General features: G+C 45.4%; 1 protein-coding gene across 1 annotated transcript; it reads right to left on the bottom strand.

Moving 5' to 3' along the window:
• Positions 1-2,044: 2,044 nt before the first annotated feature.
• HEXA (hexosaminidase subunit alpha) lies at positions 2,045-27,896 on the bottom strand (the record flags this gene model as incomplete). The annotated part of the gene is made up of 14 exons (XM_084241081.1): positions 2,045-2,261; positions 3,258-3,362; positions 4,026-4,116; positions 4,284-4,467; positions 5,184-5,256; positions 5,525-5,611; positions 6,579-6,759; positions 7,384-7,516; positions 7,974-8,075; positions 8,925-9,035; positions 9,524-9,570; positions 11,080-11,145; positions 12,490-12,582; positions 27,644-27,896. The coding sequence occupies 14 exons, from the start codon at positions 27,894-27,896 to the stop codon at positions 2,198-2,200; spliced, it is 1,590 nt and encodes a 529-aa protein (XP_084097207.1). The 3' UTR covers positions 2,045-2,197.

Here is a 27,896-nt window from a genome sequence, read left to right on the forward strand (position 1 = left end):
TAAACTCTAGAGTGGTGGTAATGTTGCTACCAGGTGTGTATTTCTACATTAATATAAATTAAATCCAATCACTATCCATACATAATCCCTTTTCACCCTTTCTGTTATCATTGGACTTTCCTCATCTGCTGGCCTATCCCCATACTAACCTACTGAGGTGCCAAGAAAACACCAGATTCCAAGAGAAGAGTAGCTGGAGAGGGGAGCTGCCCGCTCTCTCTCCCAGCGTCCATTCACTCCTTTACCCTTATTCCCATTAGGGCTGTTTTGCATCCCTAGCTAATTCATAGCAGAGCAGCCCCAACTCTGTGCCAGGAAATAAGTCTGGGCCCTTCCCTGCCCCCTGGTGGTGACAGAGAACACAAGTAGTCTGGTCCTGCACTGGGTGGGGTGCTGAAGTCACAGCTCAGGTGAAGGGAGAGAAGGGGTGGGGAAGTGTTGATTCTGCGCATTAGATGGTCAGTGCAGATCCTGCCTCTGACCTGTCAGCAGTCTGATGACCTTCAGGTAAATGCCTCAAGCTCAGGGGAGCCAGAGGAACATGGTGGATGTGGGGAACAGCCTATCACACTACCCGAAGGACCTGATCAGCAACAGTTTTTTTGTAAAACATTTCAGACAATATTCGCAATAGGATTAAGAAAGCACAGAACCTTACTGCTTCAACGAAGTAAGGTCTTTTTCTTCATCGATTTGAGACAACTTGGTGTCTGTTCCTATAAGGTTATCCCAATCATACAAGTTTGGATCAAGAAACAAGCACAGGTATTTGAGTTAGCAGCATGTGTGCAGGATCCTTGCTTGAGACCATCCCACAGGTTTCTCTGGGTAAGAAGTAAAAAGGGCCTCCTTTGGTGGGTGCAATAGCAGTTTTATCTCACGTCTCTCTAAGCCAGACCCCTGGTTTTAGCTAATCTGGCTGTGTGCAAACCCTGTGCTCAAGAGCATCCTGCAGGTAGAAGGCACCCACCCTGCCCCTATAGAAACAGCTCAAGCAGGCAGAGCTAGCATCCCTCAACCAGTTTCCCTGAGGATTATGATAAAGGGACTGAAGGATGCTGTTTAAGAATCCCATTTTATTCCTATCTCTCCTCAGGCCTGCCTTCCCCAAGTTTCTGTATCCACCAGACTGGAAACTTTCTGAAAGAAATGCCTGAGACCTCTCAATGTCCTTCCTGTCCCGCACCAGGTAAATGAACTGAAATAATGATCAAAGAAATCCTCATCTAGGACAGCTGCTCTCCACTACTGCATAGCCATGCTAGGGCATGTTCACTTCTGAGCCCACCAGGGGGCAGTCTGGGTGCATGGTGCGATATATTCTCCCATGTAATACTCTCTCAAGTACAGAGACCCTCTTCCAGAGCCACATGTTCACCTCCTGCTCCCCCAGGGGTGTCCTCTCATGGTCTCAGCTGTGCCATCAATTTTGAGAAGTGTTATTGTTATGAAAATAAGTGGGAGCAGGGGGTGGAATTTGCTGGCGCTTTGGGTGATTAACTAGGGTTTCTGGGAACCAAGTATCACAGTGTCAAGACCACAATATGTATTCAATAATATTTAAATAATGGTCACATGAAATTGAAGTGACAAGCAGCTCAAAGCAGAAGACAAGCTCTAGGAAAGGGAAATGTGTGAGCATGCACGGGGAGGGGCTGTGCTGGGACCAGGTTGAGTCCCAGAACTTCTTTGGGCCTTAAAATCTCTTATCCCATATAGAGACACCTTTTGAGGCCTAACTGACCCCTTGCGGGGAGTGACCAGGCTGAGGACGGGGTTTGTCTGGACTGTGTGTGGAGATAGGAGGTGTCATATACCTCATAGTCTGGGCAGGACAACAAAGGGCTACTGCAGGTTTCATTCCCTACCTCAACTCCTAATTTCCCTTTGGGGGCACATACTGAGCCCAACCTGGCTGGGCCCTACTAAGCCCTGTCACTCAGGAGCAAAGGCCAGTCCCCGCAGCTCCCCTATCCCAGGGCCAATCACTTTTTTTTTACACAGGTAATCCATGTTCATTATAGAAAAGTGTCACATCGCTCTTTATTGGACGCCAGCACCAGCACCAGCCCCCTTCTCTCCAGGCACAGGGCACGTGCGCAAGGGGCTCCATCCCCCGGGCGGGATGCAGTGGAAGCCTGGCCCTGCTATCACTGTCTTAGGGCCAGTACCCTCCTCGGTGCCTGGGGGTGCTTGATCAGGTATGTTCAAACTCCTCTTCACAGAAGCCTACACTCAGGGGCTGGGCCTGGACACCTCGCCTGCAAGAGGATATGAAGAATCAGAACTCTTCAGATGGGGGTCAGCAATATCTTCTCCACCACAACCAACAGTCTCCTCTCTCCCCATTTCATGGATCTTAAGCTGTCAAGAGTGACTCTGGGACCTCACTTCTAGAGATTCTTGCTTGGGCTGGGGCCAACTGTTGGCAGGAATCTGCATTCTGAATAGATGATTTCTCTATAGGGAGACCCAGGAACTTGGGGAGCACCTTTCTATTTCTAACCTTCCTGGCTATCTTCCAGTCCCAAATAACTCAGTCTACTTGGAAAAGAGGTGGAGGCCAGCATTCTGGGCCCATCACTGAGATGCTGTTTAGTGCAGTGGCATCTGGGGACTAAGGTGTTATCCAGTTCATGCACAGGGTACAAGCATAATGTCCTGTCCATAAGTCTCAGTCTTACAAGTTCCAGGACTTGACCAATCTCCTGAAGGGACCCCTAGACCTGCCTCCTTTATTTTCCAAACAGGCAACATGCTTAGAGATAGTAAGGAACTAACTCAAAGTCTCCCAGTGAATCACAGACACTTGAGGCTTTAGACCCTACCACACTTGGCCATTAGCCTGGGTCTGTTCTCTGCACTCGACCTAGTCAATGAATGACCTAGTCAGGAAAATGACCATTTTATGCAGACCCACCCCCAACAGGTTTGTGAGAGTCCATGAAAGCACAGCCATGGCCCAATGCACAGACTCTGAAGTCAGCCTCGTTCAAATTCTGGTTCTGAGCAACTCTGGGGCAAGTTACTTCTCTATGCCCCATTTACCTTTCTTTAAAATGTGGATTAAACTGTATCTGTCTTAGAGGGGTGTGGTAAAGATTCAATAAAATGACACCTGTACAGGGCTGAGCACAGTGCTTGCCACATAGAAGCTTCTATAAGTGTAGCCTTTATTAGCATTTTTGCCTGGTGGGTAAGGGGTCCCTCCCCGTGACCTGCCCACACCCCTTGGAAAGACCTCAGGGCCTACTTACCTCAGCAGCTCACAACGGAAGTTTGTCAAACGTTTAGAGGCAAAGTCCAAGTCAGTCACAAACTTGTTGCTCCATAGCCTCTCGGCAACAGCCCCTCCTCTGGGCCTGGATGAAAGGGGGGTGAGCACCAAGTTAGGTCCTAAACTCTCTACAAGGGGGATGGGCACCTACAAGCGACTGCCTTTTGTTCAGGCACCCTAGGCTGGCTCAGGGTCAAGGGATGAGGACTGAAGCCTCATTTGCATTCGTAACAACAGCCTGGCTGGAGCGCTCCCAGGGACTGCCAGGGCTCTGCTCCCTCTTCATTAAAATGTGGAACATGATTCCACTCCCTCCTCTCCCAAAGATACAGGAGCCAGAGTAAGTTTAACAGCATTATGAACTGTTGCTGACACCAGCACTGGCTGGTGTTCTTCAATTAAACTCTAAAACCAACCAGGCTTGGTGAGGTTGCTGCAGAAGAAGTAAGGCAAAGTCTTATTATAGGAACCATGACTGCAGTGCTGAATCCTGAGCAAATCAGCTATGTGCTCCAGGCTTCAGTATGTCTATCTGTGAAATGGGGATAACAGTCTCTATCCCCATACCTAACAGGGTTTTCTTCCACCTGACAAGTGGAAGCTAGGTGTGAGGATGACTGCAATGCCCCTTCTCTCTCAGGTCTGAAAGAGGGGCTAGTCTGGGGCGTCTGCAGGGTTGAGTTGGTAAGGCAGATTCCCTTCTCCATGTCCTCAAGACCCACCTTCCACATCCCCAGAGAACCCTTACCAGAGCCTGGGGACCAGGTTTGTGCTGTCCACATACTCTCCCCACATACATGCTTCTCCACCAATCACCAGCTCCTTCTGCTTAGGAGTACCTGAGTGAAAACAAACAATAGGCTGGTGGTGGTGGGTAACTCTAAGGTTTCCCCTCAATCACCATCCCAAGGTGGCCCTCTCCTCAGGAAGGTAGATTTGTCTCCAAACTTGAAATGTCTAACCCAGACCTTCCTGCCCTCTGCCCAAGCCTCCTCCCTGCTTTCACCTTCAAATGCCAGGGGCTCCACCATGTAGATCTCCTGCCAGTCAGGGCCATAACTTATGCGGTTCAGGTACCAGGGGGCAGAGAGGAGGGCCCGGAAGCCTGCCTTGGTGATCAGTTTCAGTTCTTTCAGGTAGCTCACTGGTATCTCTTCTCGCCACACCTGGACAATTGTATCTGGTCGAATCTGTCACAAAAGTTCAAAGAACAGTAACGGCATGTAGCTGCATAAGATTCCCTTACGCAGATAGCCCATGCCATGGTATTGTGCCCTCTATTCCCTAGCAGCCAAATAGCTCCCTGTGATTCCTAACCATTGAGCTCCTAGCCCAGCACAGAGACCAAGGACTCCATAGGTTGTAAGAAAGCTACCTGCAGCTTCCTCCCCTAGCCCTTCTGCACCTCCTTGTCCACACTGAGATAGTAATACCGACTATGAGTTAAAGAGACAAAGGCGGGGGGGGGGGGCGCGTGGGGTTGAGGGGGAGGAAGACTCATCAGAAGTTAATGCCTGAGTCTCTAGATGTTTCTGAGGATGGGTCAAGTTCCCTACAGAGTTCCTGCATGTGGCAGGAAGCTGGGGCCTTAATGAACAATAATACATGAGAAGGGAGCCCTGCTCCCACAAATCTGGAAGATTGTATGACTCAGGAAGGAAAGTTTATGACTCAGGAAGGAAAACCCAACCCACCACAGCAATATGGAGTAGCCTATTAGCAGAAATAATATTGATCAGTGTAGCAAGGGAAGGTAGGCAGAGGCTCTGACAGCCACAGTTCCGCAACGTTTTGAGGAGAGATATGGCCTAATCCAGACCAGGAATTCATGCAGAGGCCAGGGAAGGGCAGAGAGACCAGAGGGACGTAATGCAGGTGGTTCCTTCTCTCTCTGGCCCTGGCTCACCTTGACTTTATTATCAAACACTTCCTGCCACACCACGTAGCCCTTGCCATAGGCAGAGACAATGTCCAGCAGCCTGGAGAATAAAGAAAGTGCCTGCTTAGTTCAGACAGGCTCTACACTGATGGGGCCAGTGCTCTAGAGGTTGAGCCCAGCTGGGGATCCATTCCTGATTGAGCAGTATTTTCCCCAGTTGGGAACTGACCACTCTAAGCCAAAAATGATAAAAGGACCTCTTTGGAGGTCGAGGAAGTGGTCAAGGAGGGAGTGGCCCCAGTATGAAAAGTGAGGATCCCACAAGAGGTGACCTCCAGACCCCAACCACCCCTCCCCCCTTTCCTCACCTCTGGATGTAGTAGGACTCTAGCTGCTTGAAGTCATCACCAAAGCCTTTCTTCTTCATAAAGGCGTGGACATCTGGGTTGGACTTCCTGAATCCCAGGAGAAAGTGAAGATTAATTCTTTCAACATCCTCACAGTTCAAAGCTTGAGGATAGTAACCTGACCTCCCAAAACTTTCTGCATTTTCACCTAATAAGCTAATCAGCTGAGGAGCTTAGAAGCCCCAAATATGGAAGTTGTGGGTGAGCAAAGCTATATGAAGGGGGCTACTGACATAAGCTGAGAAAGGATTTTAGTCTATCCTTGAAGGGTTTGAATGTCAAACTCTCAAAGAGAACATCTGTTCATCTCAGGACATGTGACTGTGAGTCTTGGCTTGAGCTCTGGCACACTGGATGCTGGTGTCCCTCTCTAAGCACGTATTCTGCTTTTTCCTTAATAGTTATTCTATATTCCAGCAGCTGGATACAAGCACTGCTGTCTGTCTGCTGCTGTAGCTTCCTTGCTCCATAATGTCTACATTTCCTCCTGCAATATTTGTTCCCTCCTGCATATCTGGAAAGAGTCCAAGGATTTCCCCAAGTCCACGCCAGTGCTCACTCCTTTAAGAAGCCCAGCAACCTCCTTGAGTTAACTGGATCTGAAAGTGTGGACCTTACAACTTAATACTAATCAGGCAGTGTGATTTATTAATCTCAAATTCATCTGTATCTTGACACTTCAACTGAACTATTTTAACCTTCAAAAGCAGGATTATTTCCTCCCCTACTGGATTTTTCCAAGACAGTTCTGTGCCCAGATCTGTTTTTTCCCATAAGCATCTCAAGGATAAGACAGGCGGAAGGAAGAATTTTACATTCACAGCCTTGCCCAAATCAAGTGGGGTCTCTCTGTAGGTGGGCATAGGAAGGGCCCAAAGCTGCACCATGTGCACTGAGAGAAATTGCTGTGAGTTAGCCCTGGGGAGCACATGAGACAGGCAGTCTCTTGGGAGCTAACATCTACTCTGACTAAGCAGTTCATCTGCCTAGGATAAGAAGATTAACGGGCTCATACCAGCATGTGAAGTCGACCTCATCTCCTCCAAGGTGAAGATAAAAATCCGGGAAGACAGAACTGATCTCCAAGAAGAATGTGTTCATGAAGTCATAGGTATTGTTGAGAATGGGATTCACGGGTCCAAAAGTCCCAGAGGGCTGAGACCCAGCATAGCAAGGAGTCAATAATCCTGGGATGCCTAGGCCAACAGAGAACCTCACACATGTCACAAATATACTGACCCATGTGCAGAGTCATACACGGAAGGACACGACATCACACAAAGCAAGACGACTGTGTTCATAAACCTTACCCACATGGGCACTTCGGGCACTCACACACACTAGGAGGTTATCATGAGCATTAAGTCACATTTAGTCACAATCAAAGAAATACAAATATATACACAATCATGGACAGAGGCTGGGACAGTGACAGGGCCACACCAGTCACACACACTGCTGCCTTGACACACTGCTTCCAGCAGGAGTCACCCGTGCTCCCAATACTGCCCTCCTCTTACCACCTTTAGGCAGAAATGCAGAGAGAACCTAATGCAGCCAAAGTGGCAAAAACTCTCTTTCCCTCTAGGGCACAACCTGCAGGATATTAAGACAAGGACATCTAAAAAGAATCTGCCCATATTTTAATAGTAATAAATGGCTTCCTTTGCCCAAAATAAGTTCTGCCTATCTAAATGCCCAGGTGAAAGAAGTTGATGGAAAACATTAAGGCTGGGGTGTACCACATTCAAGAGTCAATGCCCTGAAGTCCTCTAGAAGGGGATCAGTGGACTCCCTCCAACCCCAGATATTATCCTCACCTGGTCCCCAGGACTGAGTGTGACCAGGAGTGTCAAACTCTGCCAACACACGGATACCCCGAAGTCGTGCATACTCAATCACCTCCTTCACATCCTGTGCTGTGTAGATGTGGGTGAGAGGGTTGTAGGACCCCTGAAAGACACAGACACCCTTCAGCATCTCATTTCAAAGGCTAGCAGTGTAGAGGATACTGAAAATGCCTTCAGGACTCCCTAGATACCAGAAAATCTATGCACAGTCTTTTGCTATCAGGGCTCATCTTCATGGAACTTTATTATCATTTTCTCAAGCTATCACATGTACTGTTTCATCTGAGTGTCATAATGCCAGTGAAGTGAACAAAGCAGGCATCAGTGTATCTAACAGACTCTAAATAAAAAGAAAATGAAATCAGGAAAGATTATCTCCTGGAGGTCACAGAACAAATTAAGGCCAAGTTTGGACTCAAAGTTGGGTCTCCTGACTCTCAATCCAGTGCTGCCTTTCTCCTACGTCAGTGTGTCCCTAAAACTGGCTGAGCACAGTGAGAGCCAGCAGGATCACAGTAAGCCAGGCTCAACCACTTGGTCTGGGCATAGTGGAAACATACCTTTCTGGTGAGCTCTGGAAAGGTGAAGCTCTCATATGGGAAGGCGGAGTCATCAACTATATGCCAGTGGAAGACGTTGAGCTTATTGTAGGCCATGACATCCTGTAGGCCAGAGCATACAATTTGAACTCAGCGCATTCTCCAGTTTTAGCCCCTAACATGGGAAGTTGGACAGGCTGGCAAACTGTTCCCTGTACCCCAACAGGCTACACTTGCTCCAGATGCCTGGTAGGTGTTTAGGCGGTCTCTCTAGCCAATCTTCCCCTCAGGGAGCCTGGCCTGGAGGGAAGAACTAGCACAGGGCACATCCAAAGATGGCCAACAAAGCAGTGAGATAAGTTCTAGCCACACTGAGGAGGGCTGCAGTTACGTGGTACCCTGGATTGTTCCAAAAGCCCCCAAATAGCCAGAAGACCAACAATTCCTCTTGCTATTTGTTTTGGGTCATCTGATTTGTGTTGATCCAAACTGTGAGGTCTGTCATGAATGTAGTAGTCCAATAACCCATGAATTTTAGAAGGGATGTTCCATCAGAGGAACAAAGGAAAAGGTAGACACCCAAGTTGGATTGGCAACTGTCACAAATGACCATCCAAACTCAAGGAAGTTTGGAACTTCCACAGATAAGGCTTTTATATGTCTCTATTGTAAAACTTCATCCTAACCAAACTAGAGTTAGCTCTGCTAGATAAAAGAAGTCAATTTCCTAGACCACTTTCTATATCCCAGGAGACAGCCTGGATATTGGTCCACAATAGCCAGCGGACCATTTAAATCACTCTTGTTATTTTATTGAGTTTTGGAGCAGGTCATTTTTTACCTTTTTTTCCTGAAGGCTCACAAAGTTACATACATTGTCTCTGTAACTCTTTAGGAACATGGTACCTGGTCTATCCCTAGTCTCAACATCCCATAACCCTAAGGGCAAAGAAGACTATAAGGTGTGGGTACCAGAGTGTCCAGGATGCTGGTCAGGGGCAAGTAATGGCGAGATGTATCCAACAACAAGCCCCGGTGGGGAAAGCGGGGAAAGTCCTCAATCTCCGTCTTGTTGATAAAGAACTGTGAGGGCCAAACACAGAAGTTGTTAGGACTCAAAGGAATTCACTGTAAGGGTGGAGGGTGCTGACTAAAAGACTCTTGAGATCCCTGGAAATCCATCTGTGACTGTTCTGCAAGCTAACTAGCTCCCAAGTGTCCCACACTTACCTCAGTGGCCATAAGTCAGTACCTGCTAGAGACTAACTGTCCCAAGGCAGCCAAATACAGCTGTCCCAACATTACCCAGTCTACAGATCGTGAATTTTCACTGACTGTTAATGTTTATCTTCTTCACAGCATTGTGACCCCCCCAGGTCACTACTGAATAATGACTCAGAGTAACTAAGCTATATCCATGCTAAACAGGCCAAACTGACCAACTGGGCTTCTCCCTTGGGGGTCATCTTGAGCCACAAGGACTCTGTCTAAGGCATAATAAGCTATTTCTCTCAACTTTGGGAGCAAACCCCAGAGATTTAAAAGGGGCACTTTTGAGGGGCCATACTCACCGTGCCATGAGGCGCTCTCCAAACAAGTTGGCTAAAGGTCTCCAGACCTGAGGGAAGTGGGGAGGCAGAACAAAGACTTAGGGAGGTGAGAAAAAAGATGCATCCCTTTGGGAGGCTCCCAAATGGCAGAGCACAATGCTCAGGCACACGTAAAAATTAACGTCATGTGGGCTTGATGACTGTCAACACTTATGAACTAGGGAAAGAAGAACAAGTACCTATTTTTATTCTATATTTTATTTGAGGAGATGGCAGTATAAGGGGTTTTAGTGCCCCCCTTAACTAACCCTCCAAACCCTCTTATTCCTATTCCCTAAGCCTTGAACTCACAAGAACATTAAGGTTTTCCATGGGTCATGCCCATCACAAGCCGTGGGAAGTGCTGCTTCACTTCTCCCAGATTAAATTGTGAGAAAGTGAGTATCAGCTTGAGTTTCTAAGGAGCCTGGGCAGAATGCAGAAGACAGGGAACTATTGCTTTTGCTCTTCAGAGCTTGACAAGAGTCCTCGCCATTAGGAACAGAGGGGTGGAGGCAGCAGCTGTCCCAGTGCTGCCTGGTTGGCTTCCTAGATCACAGCAGGGTCCTAAGGCAGCATGTGGAGGCCAGAGCCTTACATGTTCACAGCAGCTAGAGCTCAGCAAAAGCCCTGTGAAGGATCCCCAGAGTCCCAAGCTTTCAGAATGAAAGATTCTGTGAGATCCCAGCACCTCGTCCATGGCTGATTGCTGGGATACTGTCTTGGTTCCTTTCCACTCTTATTCTGACACCCAGATCAGATCCTACCCAGGGTTCTGAAGTCCTAGATCAGTTCCTACCCCAATCTGACCAGCCATTAGCACCTGCACAAAAGGTACAAGCTGGGGTGCTGGCGTGCAGTTTCTCTAAAACATAGGGGAGGTTGTGGAGGAGCAGGGGATAAGACAAACTAAAACTTCCCCTCATCATTCACCAGCAGAGGCTTTACCAAAAGTAATAATTATTTGACTAAATCTGTATCTAGGGGACATTATCTTTTCATTTAACCAAGAGGAAGGGCACAGGTCTATCACCTGTAAGCTAAAGCCCTCATTTTCTCCAGAAACAATGTTGTTTTATATATTTTCTAACTACCTTTTCTTGGACATTTATCTATTTCTTTTGATAAAATTTTCCTTTTTAAAGAAACTTTCCAATTAACAGTCTTTCGTGAGGGCTGAGCAGGCAGTGTCTGTGGCGGCATCAGCCCCTCTCCCTAGTGGCCTGTCCCCTACTGGGCCCTGAACAGCAGCCTCTGGCTCTCCCACTACTTCTCAGAGCAACCACCTGGGAAGCTTCTGCTGCTGCACAGGCTAAAATCTCTCAACTTCTAGGGATAGTAGTGAGGAAAATACCCCCAGCAGGGAGATAAGGAAACAGTCCAGCTGGTTTCCAAAAGAAAATTTCCTAAAGTCAGGTATTTGGGCCCTCACCTGTCCACCCACCTCCTCCATCCTCTGTCTCTGTCTCTGTTACTCTCTCTCTCTCTCTCCCCCCCACACTTCCTTCCTCCCTCCAGACATCAGCCCTCCTGCTTACCTCGGAGGGCTCCCCAGATAGTCTCAGAGAGGAGGGAACACTGCTCGTCATTTATAGTCAGGGTGTCTGAAGTGACAGAAATGACCCCATTTGGTTAAGGATTTCTTTTCTCAGATTATAGGTAACATATTCCGTATAAATTCTTGGATTAAAACACAATAGCACCTGGTGGCGCAGGCGGTTGAGCGCCACACTGTGAAGCTGTCCGCAGCCCCTGCAGCGTGGGTTTGATCCTGGCTGGCCGGCAAGAATCCCACATGGCGCAGCAGACCTCTCCTGTCTCACCCGCTGCTCCCTTCAGCAGCATATTTCGTCAGTCTGCCTGTTCTGTTCCCAGCTCTGTCTCTGGTGAATCCTCTCACCATCCCGCGCATCTGGCCTATACCCTGGTTCTTGTATAAATAAACAAATCTTTAAAAAAAAAAACAACCCTTGCCCCCCCCCAAAAAAGGCACAACAGTGTGACTATTTTTCAAAAAAGTCTTTCAAAGAGGAGACATCCATAGAAACAAACAGCAGCAGGTCAGTCAATCTGGAGTCAGAGAGGGAGAGTGGACACCCAGTGGCTCTGTGGGCCCTGGAAATGATGTGAGATGAGGGTCAGGCTGGAGCAGAATCCTCTGCAAAGCACCACCCACCTTATGGGCCAGTTTCCCCCACCAGAAACATGAATCCTACTCAATGTTAGCTGAAAGCATGAAGTCTCTATTGACAAAGCGGGCAAGAATGCTTGCAGGGGTAAGTGCAGCTTATGATGTCTCCAAGGCCTTTGTCATCCCCTTCCTTTTCCTCTGTCTCCAGGGTGCAGCTTCTTTATCCAAGAATGAGAGGAAATTACATGCTCACGTTGGAGACTGAGAAGTCCCTAAATATTGCTGCTCAAGGAAGACAGGAAGCCCTTTAGGGACTAATGACCTGGCTTCAGTCTCAGTACAAAGGACAAAAACCCTTCCTCTCCACAATGTCAATCTCTTAGAGAAATGACAAAAGTGTACCCATTCCTAAATTGGCAATGGAATTATATACAGTCCAATTATGTACAGTCCAGAAGTCACACTGTTGTCCTGTGGGACTCAACCTTCAGACACTAATTAGAGCACATGAAAAAAAAAACCTCTCCTGGTGATGGTGCATGGGTGTATTGGTGAAGGGAATTCCGTGGGGACTATATCTGGAGGAGGGGAAGCAAACATTGTTTAAAAATGAATAATGATGTAAAAAACATATAAATAAAATATAAAAAAAAACCAAAAAAACCTCGCCATCTATGGCTCATGGTACTTAGGGACCCTCGGTCCTCAGTCATGAAGGGTTCCACGTCTAGAATCAACAATCTAGGCCCAGCCATCCAGAGTTGTAGCTCCAGACAAGTGCTTGCTCTTCTAGAACAGGGGACAAAGAGGTACTTACAATTCTCGGCTGACTCCAAAGAAGGAAGTTGTTCACAATCAGCAGTGGCCACATAGATAATCAAAGACGACTTCTCTTTTACATGCTTTTTTCCTGCAAGAAGAGGGTAAACTCAGTGTGACTGATCTGCCAACAGCAACTAGCTAGGAAGTTTATACATTGCTAGAATGTAAACCAATCATGTCAGAGTAAACAGTATTCAGTTCTACATTTTTATATAACAATATTTTCCTGAGGAAGGAGTGTATATCTCTCACCTTACCACAAACTGGCACTTTAAGTAGCACTGCTCTTGAGGGCTCCTGATGGAGGGTTTCCAATTTTGTAAAAGCCCAGGAGCTAACGTGAGCAGATGAAGATGTCAGGAGGGTCTCCTATTCAGACATTGCCTGAGATGGCCCAGCTGGTGCCCCAAGGAAGACACATGACAACTTGCCTGCTCTGCTTACTTTCTTCCTCTTCCCAAACAGGAAGAGGTGGACTTCTGCCCAGCAGTGGAAAGCCACGCTGTGTGAGCCAACATCGGATTGAATATGGTTCTACAGATCCCAGTCTATGTAGGGAAAAAGTGCCAAAATCAAAAACTAATGCAGGGTCTCTTTCCCCTGTTACCATTTCTTCTTTGTGACCTTCAGGGTGGTTCTGGCTCTACTGTCCCAAGCCTGAACCTCAATGAATTCCCCCCCTCTATTCTTTTCTGGAGGTACATGCATCCCCACTGGGACAACACCCAGGACTTCCCACAGAACTACACAGTCAGTGGCAGGAGGGACTGGCAGAAGGCAGGGAGAGAAAATTCAGAACCAAATTGGAATCCCAAATATTATGTATTTCTAGACAGAAGGAACCCAAGAGACTTGAACCATCTCAAGGAAGCCAGCTCAGGCCTCCTGAGCACCTGGCTGCATCTCAGCTCTCAGACCTTCCCAGAAGCGAGTCCTAACCATCATGAACATATTCTTTTCCCTCCCAGTAAATACCCTGTATCTTCATACAAATGCCGGCCTAAGCTCTCGCAGGAAAAAAAAAAATATTAAACTAGTTGGGACCAGACCAACTCACAAATCCATTCTGAACCCTAAAAACTCATCCTCAGCACGGAATGACAACCAAACTTTCAGGGCAGAGACCACTTTCAAACCAGAATCTGTTAGGTCATCCCACGCAGACAGGTCTGAAGCATGGTGACCTGAGATCAGCAGTCTGGGGATCTTAGTAACAACCTTTTGCTCAACTTCTGGTATGTAACTCAGTCCCTGATATGAATCTTTTTTTTTTTTAAGATTTATTTATTTATACAAGAACTGGGGTACAGGACAGAGGCGCAGGAGGGTGAGAGGATTCACCAGAGACAGAGCAGGGAACAGAACAGGCAGACTGACTGAAATACACTGCTGAGGGGAGCAGCGGGCGAGACAGGAGGGTGTGCTTCACCATGTGGGATTCTCGCTGGCCGGCCGGGATCAAACCCGCGCTTCTGAGGCTGTGGACAGCTACAAAGCGTGGCGCTCAACCACCTGCGCCACCAGGGAGGCCTGCCTGATATGAATCTTGCTTCATGTTAGACCATGTACTGCCATGAGGCAGAACGGACCTGAGGGGCCCCATGACTACTGACCCTTTACTCACTCCTTGGTATGCAACTATATGACTCACCTCTTGGTATGCAGCCATGTCCTATCTGACTATGTACAGCTGCCAATGCAAACCCACCAGGAATCTTGTAGAAACTGAAAGTGTATATAAGCCCCTGACTTCCTACAGACTGGGCTCAGTCTTGGGATGTGAATCCGGTGAGTCAGCACGAGTATATTAAATCTCCTTCTTGGTAGCCCTGGTGTCCAAGTTTGCTTTATGTCATATAACAGGTCAGAGCCCAAAGACCAGGGAGGGCTTAATGGAGGGCCAGGAGTGAGGACAACTATATGCTTTCTCATCCCCACTCCATCCCCACACATCAAGGAGAAACACATCTTTCAAATCTTCCCTGCGGAGGTCATCTGCTTATCTACCCAGGTGGCCATTGAAAAGAGGGCAAAAGAGGGCCTCCTTGGTGGCTCAGGGGTTAAGCCTCAGCACTGTAAACCATGAATTCCATCCCTACAGGGAGCTAACCCACATGGCGCAGCAGACCTCTCTGTCTTGCCCACCGCGCCCCTCAGCAGTGTATTTCCATAAAATGTGCCTGTTCTGCTCCTCACTCTGTCTCTGTGAATACACACACGCACACACACACGCACACACACACTTCTGGCCTACACCTCAGTTCTTGAATGCATAAATAAATAAAAATAATTTTTAAAAAGATTTATTTATTTATGCTTACAAGAGCTGGGGTATAGGCCAGAAATGCGGGGGTAAGGGGATGAGAGGATTCCCCAGAGACAGAGTGAGGAACAGAACAGGCAGACTGACTGAAATCCACTGCTGAGGGGAGCAGTGGGCGAGACAGGAGAGGTCTGCTTCACCATGTGGGTTGCTCCCTGGCAGGCCGGGGATCGGACTCGTGCTGCAGAGGCTGCGGATTGCTTCACCGTGCAGTGCTTAACCCCTTGTGCCACCAGGGAGGCCCCTAAAAATAAATCTTTTTTAGAAAAGAAAAGAGGGCAAAAATCCTGAGCTTTAGCATTAATCTCCCAGGCCTCAGCCTACCAAACTGAGGAGAAATCACAACCAATCCACAGGCAACTGCCTGATGACAAGAGGGGAAGCTAGAGCAGCAGATTTATCTGAAATGCCACTTGGAAGATAAAAAACACAATTTTTTTTTGTTGCTAACATATTTTTGTTTTTCTAAACCACACCTGCACTCAATTCCCTAAATTTGTAGTCCTTTAGAGGGACTCCTTTGAAAACACCTTTGAAGATCTGATGAAAATGAAAGGATTTTATTTCTAGGAAAATACCCCTAATTTAAGGGCTCATCACCCCTACTTCCTGCCTCCAGTCTTATGAAGATTCCTGTCTTAAGTGCCCCCAGGGACTCATCTGAGTTTGGGCAGATAAAGAAAAGCCTGGGCTACTGCTAAGGAAAGCAGGAAGAGGGGTGGAGATGTGACCCTGGTCACTTAAAAGGACGCAAACAGAGTGTCATCATTGTGGTTTCCACCCCCAAGCTGCTCTACAGAAGAGAGCAGGAAACAGGCAGGAGACAGGCCAGCGCTCTGATAGACACCCACAGCCGGCACTGAGAGGAGCTCAGGTGTGCGAAGCCAGGGTGGCAAACAGCCCAACCAGTCAGCAGTCTCCTGGGACGCTCATCATGGGCCTGGGTGGGACAGCAGGAAATTCTAAAGCCAGTGTACTCAGGAAGCAGCATGGAAAACACAGCGGCTCGCTGGGGAATCAGGAAAGGTTGGTTCTGGTTCTGTGCCTGCCATGCGGAGTGAGTCTCAGGGTTCCCATTTCCTCCCCATTGTAAACAGTGGCAGGGTGGGACAGATTCCAACAGTCACAGTCCCCAGAGCCCTCACTCCATGACCACAGCCTCCTAGGCCCACAGCTCCTGCATGCCCCTGCTTTAAAGTTTGTGCTTGTTTGTTTGTTTAATTTAAAGAGTTGAAAAAAAATGATTCAAATGACACAGAAGTGTTTACAATAAAAAAAATTTTTTGGCACCTCCCCCTCAGGCACCCTGTCAGAAGATTAGTTTTCTGCCTGTGTTCCCCCGTTTAAGCATACTTTTGCCTTATTCATCACAGACAGATGAGTTCTGCATGTGGATCTGAGACCCTTTTACTATCAAGGTGGCACTGCTGTACTTTCTCCTGATGCCAGTACTAAGACCCGTCCGTTTCCTGTCTGTTCTCAGTCCTCTCTCGTCTTCACTTCATTCCTTGCCAGCCTGAGGGGGAGATCTATGACTTGATCACCACCTCCCTCTCAGTGGACAATCAGAAGAGAGCTTCCATCCCTCCCTCCCTTTCCTTCTCCTTCCTGACAAAAAAATACCTGCAACATACACCTGATCTTTACCTTCTCCTCCTCCAAGTTCAGTGGAAAGGGTTTCCTTTCATCAGTGTTCTGACTTTTCCTCAGGATCCTCTTGTATAAATGATTTCTCTTTTTCTAAAAGTCTTCAAATTATTTCTTTCCCATCAGCATGAAAGTGCTTGCAAGCCTTCCTGTCTCAACTGCACATAATCTCAAATAGTCACTTTTTCTCTCTCCTTCTGGTCAGAGGAAAACTCTAGAGGGAATGGAGCCGAGGCAGTTAGGTGTTGAGCTCCAAAGCAGACAGATCTAAGTTCCAACATTTTCTAGTAATGGGACTCTGGGCAAGTTATTTTTGCTCTTGGACCTGCAGTTTCCTCATTTGTAAAACGGAGATCACAAAGTGCCTACCTTGTTGGGCTGTTGGATATTAAGTGAGTTCCTGCCTCCCTCTTCCTCGAGAGCGCAGGGTCCATGGACTTTCACTCAAACATCTCGAAAACACTTTGAATCTTAAAAACAAAACTAAACTAACTTTCCATTCCTCTTCCTGGTTGATCTTCCTTCTCGGTTTGATAATAGCATCATCTACTACTTTACCCAGGCTGGAAACCTCTACTCCCACCTTTTTGAATAGACTCACAAGTTTATTCTCTTAGAATATGTGTCAAACACCGCTAAGCACTGAGATTACCACAGTAAAAAAAAAAGAAAGACCAATTAAGTCTCATAACTATCTCTTAATATCATCTTCCAATCCCCACTGGGTCAATGCCTAAATTCAGCCTCTTATAAATTCTCTGCTTAATCACTGTAAAAACCCCTCAAGTTCGTCTCTCTCCACTTCCATCCATACCCATTTCAGTCTATCACCTGTGATCTTTCTTTTCTTTTTTTTTTTTTTTCCACCTGTGATCTTTCAATCAGAAAACCGGATTGTGACGATCCCTGCTTCCAGTCCTCTAGAGGTTGCTCATGACTTTCAGGATAAAGTCCAGAGCCCAGTGGATGATCACAATCCAGCCTCGTCCTTCTCTGCTTCCATGAAGGAGCTCTGGCAGCAGCACTATGAACTCTTTACAGAAGCCTGAAAAGGCCACATTTCCTCCATATTAGTTTTTTGCACAGATTGTTTCCTCCAGTGGGCACAAGCTTCACATTGCCTCTGTATCTCACCTAATTAAATAAGAAACAGCTTTGGTTTTCCTTTTAAAAAAAAAAAAGATTTATTTTTTTTATACAAGAGCTGAGGTACAGGCCAGAGGCGCGGGAGGGTGAGAGGATTAGCCAGACAGCGGGGAGCAGAACAGGCAGATGAACCAAAGCACTGCTGAGGGGAGCAGCAGGCCAGACAGGAGAGGTCTGCAGCACCGTGTGGGTATCTTCCTGGCTGGCCGGGATCGAACCTGTGCTGCAGAGGCTGCGGACAGCTTCATAGCGCTGTATATGAAGCAACATATACAGATTTTTCCAGAACACTTATCTTTAATATATGCTGTTTATTTGTCTATCTCCTCACTGAGACTGTGAGTTCCTCAACATCAATACCTGGCACATGGTTGTCATTCAATAAAAGTTTGCTGAAAAAATGAAAGATGCCAGAATTTAAAAATGCATATTTAATGGTATGTATGCATAACAATTGAGCTACATGGTAACCTGGCACAAATGGCAAGCTGTTCATATAGAGATTGCTTCTAAACCTAGTATTTCTGAAGTTCTGGGATTGGAGTGGGGTAAAAAGTGGTAAAAAGACACCAAAGCATACAAAAATGTCTTTGCAGACACTCCTCTGAAGACCCATTCCAGTGTCCATAAATTCAGATTTGGCTCTTTCCACTTCTCTGGATGGCAGAACTCATTGCTACATTAGGGTACCTATGAACTACGGCTTTACCTCGGTAAACAAAAGCGTATCCCTCCACCCAACTTGCTCCTCCTTAAATCCAAATATTTCCATCATAGCAATGTGTTGAATTCACAGAATCTTAGCAGCAAAGAGAAAACACATCATTTGGGTTATCAACTGGCATTTGGTTTGGTTTGGTTTGGTTTCTGGAGTGGAAACTAGGTAAGTCAGTTCGCACTTGGGTACCTCCCATTCTCAAGTCTACCCTCAAAGGCCCCATATGTCCTGGGACTTTCCTAGGCTGGTGCCAGAGATAGTTCTTCATGCCCATTTTGTTCCCTTCTCCTTTTCACATTCATATACATCACATCCAGACTTCCTCTCTCCCCAAACTCAGCCTAATGAAAGCCCTTGAAATCATTCATTTCCCACTCATTTCTTCATTCCAACCAATATATATCGAGCATTTACTGTGCATCAGGAACTTTGCTAGGTGCTGGGGCTATTAAAAAGATAAACAAGCCCTGCCTGATCCCTGTCCTTGAGGAGCTCACAGTTTAGCAGGAGAGACAAATGCAAACAATTACAAAACAGTGTGATAAATGGGACTCCCTGGTGGCCCAGGGGTTAAGTCTCAGCGCCATCACTGCTATAGCCTAAGTTTGATTCCTGGCCAGGGAGCTAACCCACATAATGGCACCAAAGAGCTCTCCTATCTTGCCTGAAGCTCCTCTCAGCAGTATATTTCAGTAAATCTGCCTGTTCTGTTCCCCACTGTCTCTTGTGAATCCTCTTACCCCCTGCACCTCTGGCCTACATCCCAGTTCTTCCCAACAAGAACAAAAAACAAAAAAACCAAAAAAAAAAAAATCAGTGTGATAAGGGATAGGGCTGATAGTTTACAGCTACCTCCAGAAAGGAAGGAAGGTTTAACCTTGGAGGGGATCTCTGAGCAAGACCTTGAACCCTGAGTTGGTGTTTTCCAGGCTACCAAAAGATGAAAAGGTATTCCAAGCTTGGGAAGCAGCCGATGCAAAAGTACATGATATGGACTAAGGGGAAGAGGCAGACCATACCTGTCAAACTTCTTATCCCAGGAAAGTGGGGGTCTGAGAACCCAATTGCCCTGAACCTGAATCCTCTCCACTGTGCTGCTGAATTTATCTGGACTGTGGTACCTCCTCCTAATATTTTTTACCCCACAAAGACTACTAATCTCTCTTAACTCAGAAAGTAAAGTATCTAGCTGATAGATTACTCCTGAATCTTCTCCTCCCACCTACTGTTTAGATAACTTTGGTTAACATTTTGCAGTCTTTCAATCTTTTTGTAAAAACTAATTATTAATTCTTAAAAATGGGACCCTAAGATATATTAGGTTTTTCTCACCATAATGATTTACAGATCTTTTAATGTCAATTATAGAGATCTACACTGTTATTTGTAAGTACTGAATGGAATTCCACTATTGAGATCTATGTGAACATAAAAAAATTAAGTCTTCCCTTTGTGGACATTTGGGAATGCTTCTGAATTTTTGAAATAATAATAAACAATGCTCTAGTAAATAAATATTCATGTGTGTGTGTGTGTGTGTGTTCTTTTTTTTAAGCAGTTGTGAGAGATTTCCATAGGGAAAATTCCTAGCAGTGGAAATGGTAGGCCAAAGATAGGAAAATTTTTGGTTGTGGCACTGCCACATTTCTCTTCGAAATTACTGTACTGATTTATATTCAAACCAACATTCGTGGGCCCATCCAGAACTAGGCCATCTCAATTCTTTTAAATCTGTGCCAGCCTGTACATAAAAAATTTTTGAACTAAGTTAATTTGGGGGCCTCCACAGCGGTGCAGCGGGTTGAGCGCAGTGCTGTGAAGCTGTCCACAGCCTCTTCAGCATGAGCTCGATTCCCAGCCGACCAGGGAGATACACCCACATGGCACAGCAGAACTCTCCTGTCTGGCCCGCTGCTCCCCTCAGCAGTGCTTTGGTTCCATCTGCCTGTTCTGCTCCCCGCTCTGCTCTGGTGAATCCCCTCACCCTCCCACGCCTCTGGCCTGTACCCCAGTTATTGTATAAATGAAAAAATAAATCTTTAAAAAAAAGTTCTATTCTTCAATTTTAACCTTGCCTTTTAAGGCTGCAAAGAGTTGCCTTTATTTGTTGTTGTCTATTTTTGTTGTTTATTTTTCAACCTTATGCATTTCTTTTGCTTCAATTTTTATGCAGTTAAATCTGTTCATCTTTTCCTTTATGGTTCCCTTTATATGCTTGCTTAGAAAGGCCTCCTCTACCCTGGAATTTTATGAATAGTTTCCTTTAATTTTTTTAATTTATATTTTTAATTGAAGTATCATTGGTTTACATCATTGTTAGTATTTTGGAAGTACAGGCTCCCCCCTTCAGGTGTAGTTATTGTACCCACCATGAAAGTGCCCACAGTCCTCCACCATAGTCCCCAGTGCTCTCTCCCTGCTTTCTCGCCCTTCCCTCCCCTTCCCATTTGGATGCCTTCTGGCAGACCTTTTATCTTTAGATGTTTAATCCACCTGGAATTTACTTTTGTGTTAGGTAAAGGTTTAATTTTTTCCAAACAGATAACTAGTCACCCCTATATATTTATTGATTAATATATCAGTTCACTTTTGATTAGAAATGCTTTCTTTATCATGTTGAATTATCAAGTATCTATGAACTGTTTTTGAAACTTATATTCTTGCCAATTTCATAGTCAGGGAATCTACCATGTCATATTTCTATAATCTTTTTTGTCACTCTCTCTGCTCATTTCTGGACCTGCACTCCCATCCCTATAAAAGATTTCCTCTCCTCCATCAACCACCTGTACTACACATCACCCTTCCCCACAAACCCTCTAGAATCTTGTTCTGTGGTTATTTACCCACATCCTCAGTCCCTTCTACTTCCTATTTAATTGAAGACTGACTCTCCCCAGGAATACTACTTCCCCCACAAATTGCTCTGAGAGGCAGCTCCTTCTCACATCCTAGGGTTGAGATATGGGGCTGCTTCCAGCTCATCTAACCTCTACCACCAACTGAGAAAAACATCTCTCCTGTGGCTCAGGCCATCCAACTGTAAAATCTGAAGTCCCTCCCTGTCACAAAACCCGGTAACTTCCTGGTCATTTCTTTCTTTACCTAAGATTTTGATCCTATCCCTGGTCTTCCTTTCTATCCTAAGGCTGCTAACATCATATAAGATTTCCAACACTCAAGAGGAAGACTAACTTATGTCTCAGCTTAGCAATTACCAACCACATTCTCCTCCTTCTCAACACTCTCCAATTGTCACTTTTTTTAAAAGGTAAATTTTTTTTAAAGATTTATTTATTTATGCAAGAACTGGGGTAGAGGTCAGAGGTGCGGGAAGGTGAGAGAATTCACCACAGACAAAGCGGGGAGCAGAACAGGCAGACGGACAAAAGACACTGCTGAGGGGAGCAGTGGGCGAGATAGAGGTCTGCCGCACCATGTGGGTTTCTCCCTGGCAGCCTGGGAATTGAACCCACGCTACAGAGGCTGCAGACAGCTTCACATCGCGGTGTTCAACCCTCTGCGCCAGCAGGGAGGCCCCAATTGCCACCTTTTTTTTTTTTTTTTTATAGAGGCATGCTTTATTTATTTATTTGTTTGTTTATACATGCACTGGGTACAGTCAGAAGCGCGGGAGGGTGAGAGAATTCACCAGAGCCAAAGCGGGGAGCAGAGCAGGCAGAAGGACCGAAGTACACTGCTGAGGGGAGCAGCGGGCGGCAGGAGAGGTCTGCGTGCCATGTGGGACCCTCCTCCAGTGGCCGGGGAGCAGCCGGGGATCGAACCGGCGCCGGAGAGGCTGCGGGCAGCTTCGCAACCCAGCGCTCAACCGCTGCGCCACCGGGGAGGCCCATCCCCATTGCCACCTTTTAGACCCTTTTGTCCCCTGGAAGAGTTCTGACTCATTCTCTTGTGCTTTCATTAGCATACAGCTGTTTGCTAGATACTAGATTCCTTACACTCAACAAGTGCAGACTCAAACTCAATTCTTTTTATAAATCTCATCCTGCTACTCAATCTCTTTTTTTCACTCCAGACCTAACCTCCCTTCCCTTTCTCTCCTACTATTTCCACTAACTTTGGGATGGCTGTTGCTAAATCATGAATCTGAAGTCATCCTGACAGAACTTCCTTGTTTCATAACTCGCCATTTTCAAGCATTCCACCACCTAAATTTTTCCTTCAATTTTCTAGTTTACTGTCTACAACCATCAACTACTTCAGACACTGTTGCCTATTATCTAGACTGCTGTAACAGACTTTTAATGGGGTTTCCTGCCTCTGGTCTTATTCCCTACCAATCTCCAAGGCAGGCAGAATTTAGTCCTATAACTTATCCTGTTTAATGGCCTTCTTTCCAGGGCTCACAAGTTTAACTTTCCTTAGTCATCTAACACCTCTCCAGCTTCAGAATTTTTTGATCCACCTGAGGCTGTATGGTTCAACCACAAAGGCCTTGAGTTTCTTGGATATGGCATGAAGCCTTCTTGCTAACAGTCTTTCCTACATGCCATTCTGTCTATGTGGCTTATTACCTCCATCCCCACAATTCCTACTTTCAGACCCAATCAGACAGCTTTTTATAGTAGCCTTTTCAACACACACACACACACACACACACACACACACACACCAGGTGTTACTCTTCTGCACTCCAAAGCACCTGTATTTCAATTAGCAGCAAAAATCACACTCTGTTTTATGTTTGAATCCCCACTTCCAGAGACTAAGTTCTTTAAAGATGGGGGGAGGCAGTAATTTAGTTAACATGCTAGTGCTAGTGACAAATTATAGTTGCTTAACAAATACTACTTGTACTAAGGTAGATGGAAGGAAGTCATAAGTACAACTGGAATCTCGTAATGATGGGCTGGGAATCAAAATATTCATAACCTGAGTGCTAATGATTAAGTGATTACATGACAGAAATTACTATTTCAAGAAATTAACACTGAGGTGTGATCAGGGCTTAATCCCAACAGAGGCCAGTAGTTTTCCAAAACGCTAATTGGTATAATGAATGGAAAAGACATTTAAGAACAGGTTGCCCTAAGACTACACAGTGAAAAGAGCAACTCTTTGTAGACAAACAAGACTGACTAGGATTTCTGCTCCACCACTATTAGCTGTAAAACTGGAAGTATGGCCTTGGGTTCTGGAAAATGGGGATAACATCAACGCCACAGAGCCGGTATGAATAAAAGGCATAACATCTGGCAAGTTTCAGACATTCAATAAATGCTAATTTCCTTCCTTTTTTTACTTCTCTTTTCCTAATAAGTCAGTTTTGCCACCAGGCTGGAGGAGCTGCATGCTGTGGGACCATCCCACCAGAGGCAGCTTTCCTGAGGGCTTTTCATGAGCTTCTTACAGGAGTCAAGGCTCCATTATGGTGTTTTAGCACCTTGTATGGCAAAAAGGCTGACTCCAACATATAAAGGGGACATGAACATGGAACTCTGAATTTGTCTCAAACTAGTCAAAAGACCAAAGTCTCACCACTGTGGGATCCAACTACTAATTATTACCAGGGCAAGATTAAAAAAGATAGTAGTTAATCTTTTCATCTAGGACACAGTAAATTAACTGGTAAATCATTTCCCTTGCTCCCATCCTAAAATTTACAAAATAAGGGGAGGCTGCTTACTGACACCCAAGTTAGCAAACAGCCATATTTCTGATGTCTGGTTTATACTTCTACAGGAGAGAATTCTACACCAATCACCCCAAGCCCCAGCCAGCCTCAAGATCGGGACATAATAATAGCACACACTATTTGATAAGGATAAGGGCTAAGTGCATGGCCAGGAAACTTAAGCAATGTCACAGTTTAAAGCAGAAGTAAAGGAAGTAAAAGAGAAGTTCCTGACCCCATAATGGGTGTTATTCACTACAGACAAGAATAGAGAAGAAAAACAATTCCATTTCTCTATTACAAGGAACTATAGACCCATAAACCCTGAGGCACAAAGAAAACCCTTCACATATACACCTCTCTAACCTCCATGGACTCAAATTCTTCTTTTCCTGGCTTTGCTCTCAGGACCCACAAAAAGGTGGGAGAAAGCTCCTGACTCGCTGGTTAAACCTCTTGATGATGTACATTGATTCTGTTCCTTTACAGTGACTCTATTCTTATCACTTTTTTCCAGAGCCAGCAAAGGAACTACTGAAACATAGTAGTGACCTCTCATTTCTAAAAAAAAGTATTTGTTGGCCAATAAAATTCTTTTTCTTCTCTTTAACCAATGGGAAAACAATTGAAGTTTATGGTTTTAAAGGGCTAAGAAACCAACAGCATAGCCCAGCAAGAAACTAGCTATAAGGGGGGAAAAAAAGCTTATACCTGAAATCAAACATAAAACAAAAAAGAAGCTATGAGTTGGCAAAAACAACAACAACAACAACAACAAAAACAAAAACAAACCTGCAATGCCCAGCTTCACTCTTCTGTGTGGAGGTGAAGAAGCAGGGTGGAAGGAGACGGCACAAAGGGCTGTTCTGGGGTGCATACCTTTTACATTTTATTGTTGTATTTTTAAAATCACCAAGTACTTGGAACTGAAGTCAAATGGTTAAATTGGTCTCAGACCCTAAAATATAAGAGAGGGTAAAGAAACTTACCTTTCTCTTAGAGGTGCTTCTATAGACTCAGCCTGAGCAAAGCAGAAGCACATCCTGAGCTGAGCTTGAAGGCCAGGTGGGGACGGAGAATGCAGAAGAGAAGGGAGCTAGCCAGAGACAGGGGGGCACCAACAGAAATTCAAAACTCCAGTTATCTGAAGAAAAGTCTCTTCATACTTCATGGCTGAGATGTTTTGTGACTAGATAATGAACTCCAGCCAAGTCCACATTTCTTTGTCCCTAACCCATTTTTCAGACAATTTGTTCTCAACCCTGGCCCCCTAAACCTATATAACCTTATTTCCTTTCTTTTGGGAGGTAAATTTGAGTTTATCTCCTGCCTTCTTGCACATCAACTCCCAAATAAAACTGATTTCTCTTCTCATATACCTGGTCATTATCTGATCTGTGCACATTCTTTCTTCTTTAAAATCACCTAGTTTCCTCCTTCAAAGAATGTAAAGACATTTATCACTCTTCTCCTTTTCATTAAAAAAGACTGGAATGCGGATTTATTTTTTTTAAGCAGCAGCAGTTTGAAAATTAGGCAGTTCACCTAAGGCCACAGAATTAAACAAACAACTAATTAACATTCTCTGACTCCTGAATAAATCATGTTGCAGACTATGGTTCCACCACTACATATGGTCTTTAAGCTGAATAGCCAAGGCAGGGGCAGCAATGATAGATCAAGGAAATAAGACTTGAACTAGGCTCAAATCATTCAAAGTCCAGGAAACTACATTGCAAAGGTAAGGTTATTTAGGAAAAACAACAAAGAAGGAAGTTATTTGTATGCACATCTTTGATAACGTTCATCCAAATCCATTTTCACTACATCTCAATGGACAAGAACCCCAACCAATAAAGCAATTTCATTCACAAGACAGTAATAAACTGAAACAAACATCTTATTTAGTTTCTTATCTGTTATTTAGTTTCTTGTCTGTAAATCTCTTTAATAAGGGAATTTGCCACACACCATTGTCCTATAAACCCCCCCCCATTTCTATTATCTTGATTAGACTGTAGTCCTTTAGATATGGAGAAAAAGGCTTAATTTACAAGTATTTTTCCTAATTTATACAATAGTAGTAAACACTCTATCTTCTGAGCATTTTATAATACATTGTGTCTTTCAGCTTCATATTTTCCCAAATGGACCATAAAGTTTCAGCCTAGATCTTAACCACCATAATGCCCAGCACTGGAATAGGCACATATGAGTTAGGTAGCAGATATATTTTCTTTGCACAAGCCAGGCCCTAACTGTCCTATAACCAAAGTAAACATGTTCTGAGTGTCAATCTTGGCAAGGCATTCTATTATGTCATGAAGGATTCGGACAAATATGTGATCTATAATATACACAACAGCAAGTCTTTCATCCTTCCAGCCCAGTGCACCTTACCAGTTAAGAACAATCTTCAGGGCCTCCCTGGTAGCACAAGGGGTTAAGCGCAGCGCTGTGAAGCTATTGGCAGCCTCTGCAGCGTTGAGTTCTATCCCCAGCCGGCCAGGGAGCTACCCATATGGTGCAGCAGACCTCTCCTGACTCGCCTGTTGCTCCCCTCAGCAGTGTACTTCAGTTTATCTACCTGTTTTGTTCCCTTCTCTGTCTCTGGTGAATCCTCTCACCTCCCACACCTCTGGCCTGTACCCCAGTTCTTGTATGCATTAAAAAAAAAGAACAATCTTCATGCTGAGACTCTATTTCTTTCCCTAAATCATGTCATTCTCTAATTATAAATTTATATATCAAATGAGAACATTTGAAAATAATTTAAGAACACCTGAGCCATCACACAAAATGGCCCAACCAAATATGGCTTCCCTCACAAATACCTATAAACATAACCAGAGACGTACATTGCAGGTTTTCAAGAAAACTCTAAGAACTTTAAGCCCATAACGTAGAATTTTACTCCTTTGTGTTGCTAACTCTATGCATCCATTTGCTGTGAAATGATAATCCTCAAACACAATTTTCAGAAGTTGCCTTAAAGAAAATTGCTAGTTTAGATGAAACCAATATCCAAAGCACTCCTGACTTCATTTCAATCCCACTTTGCCAACCTCATCACACACACCAGCCCAGCTCTTTGAGTTTCAAGGTAACTGGCTCTATCCTCCACCTCACTTTTAAGTAGCTTCTCAAAACTCATTTCCTTTCCGAAGTGTTGTATAACTTCTCTCATAGTTTAAACATTTATTGAACATGCTATGTGTCAGACACTTCCATGTCAATTGCATATGTCAACACAGCTCTATGGTTTGTCTTAGCAATTTTGGGTGCCAACAGCTATAGCCTCCTCTACCCAGCCCTGGTCACAACCTAACCACAACCCTGTGAGGTTTGAAATGATCAGAGGGTTCACCACAGATGACAGGCATTTTCAGTAATTGAACTGTGATCCTATGGCTGGCATTTTTGGTCAAAATGTAAGCCCAAGGGCAGGATTCAAATCCAGCCCCTAGACGTGTATCAGTGAACCGGACGGAGATAGGGGTCTAAACTTGGAGGCGGCTGAGAAGACAGAGGGAAAGAGCAGCAGGAGGAAATGGATAACAGAGCGTTGTGATGAGGACTGGGCAAAATCTCAAAGAAGGGCGTCTCAGGACATCTGGAGGCGCTGCCCCAAGGCAGGCTCTCTCAGGAGCCTGGCACGAGGCGGGGCAGGTCCTACTCACCAAATGGGAGATGTTGCCAACTCCTGGTACCAAAGAGCAGAACTCGGTAGCGTCGGAAGGCTTCGTCGAGGACTGAGCAGCCCACCTGCGCGGCCGACTGGTTGTGGTATTGGAATTGAAAGTGGTTCGGGGAAATGATGTAGTGATAGCTGGTGGTTTGGATGTACTGGGGCCAAGGCCAGATGGCCGTGGCTCGCCCAGGGATCGCTGCCGCCAGCAGCAGCGAAAACCAAAGCGTGGGGGAGGCTGCCAT

The sequence above is a fragment of the Talpa europaea genome (assembly GCF_964194135.1).
Source record: "Talpa europaea genome assembly, chromosome: 8".
Lineage (NCBI taxonomy): Eukaryota > Metazoa > Chordata > Mammalia > Eulipotyphla > Talpidae > Talpa > Talpa europaea.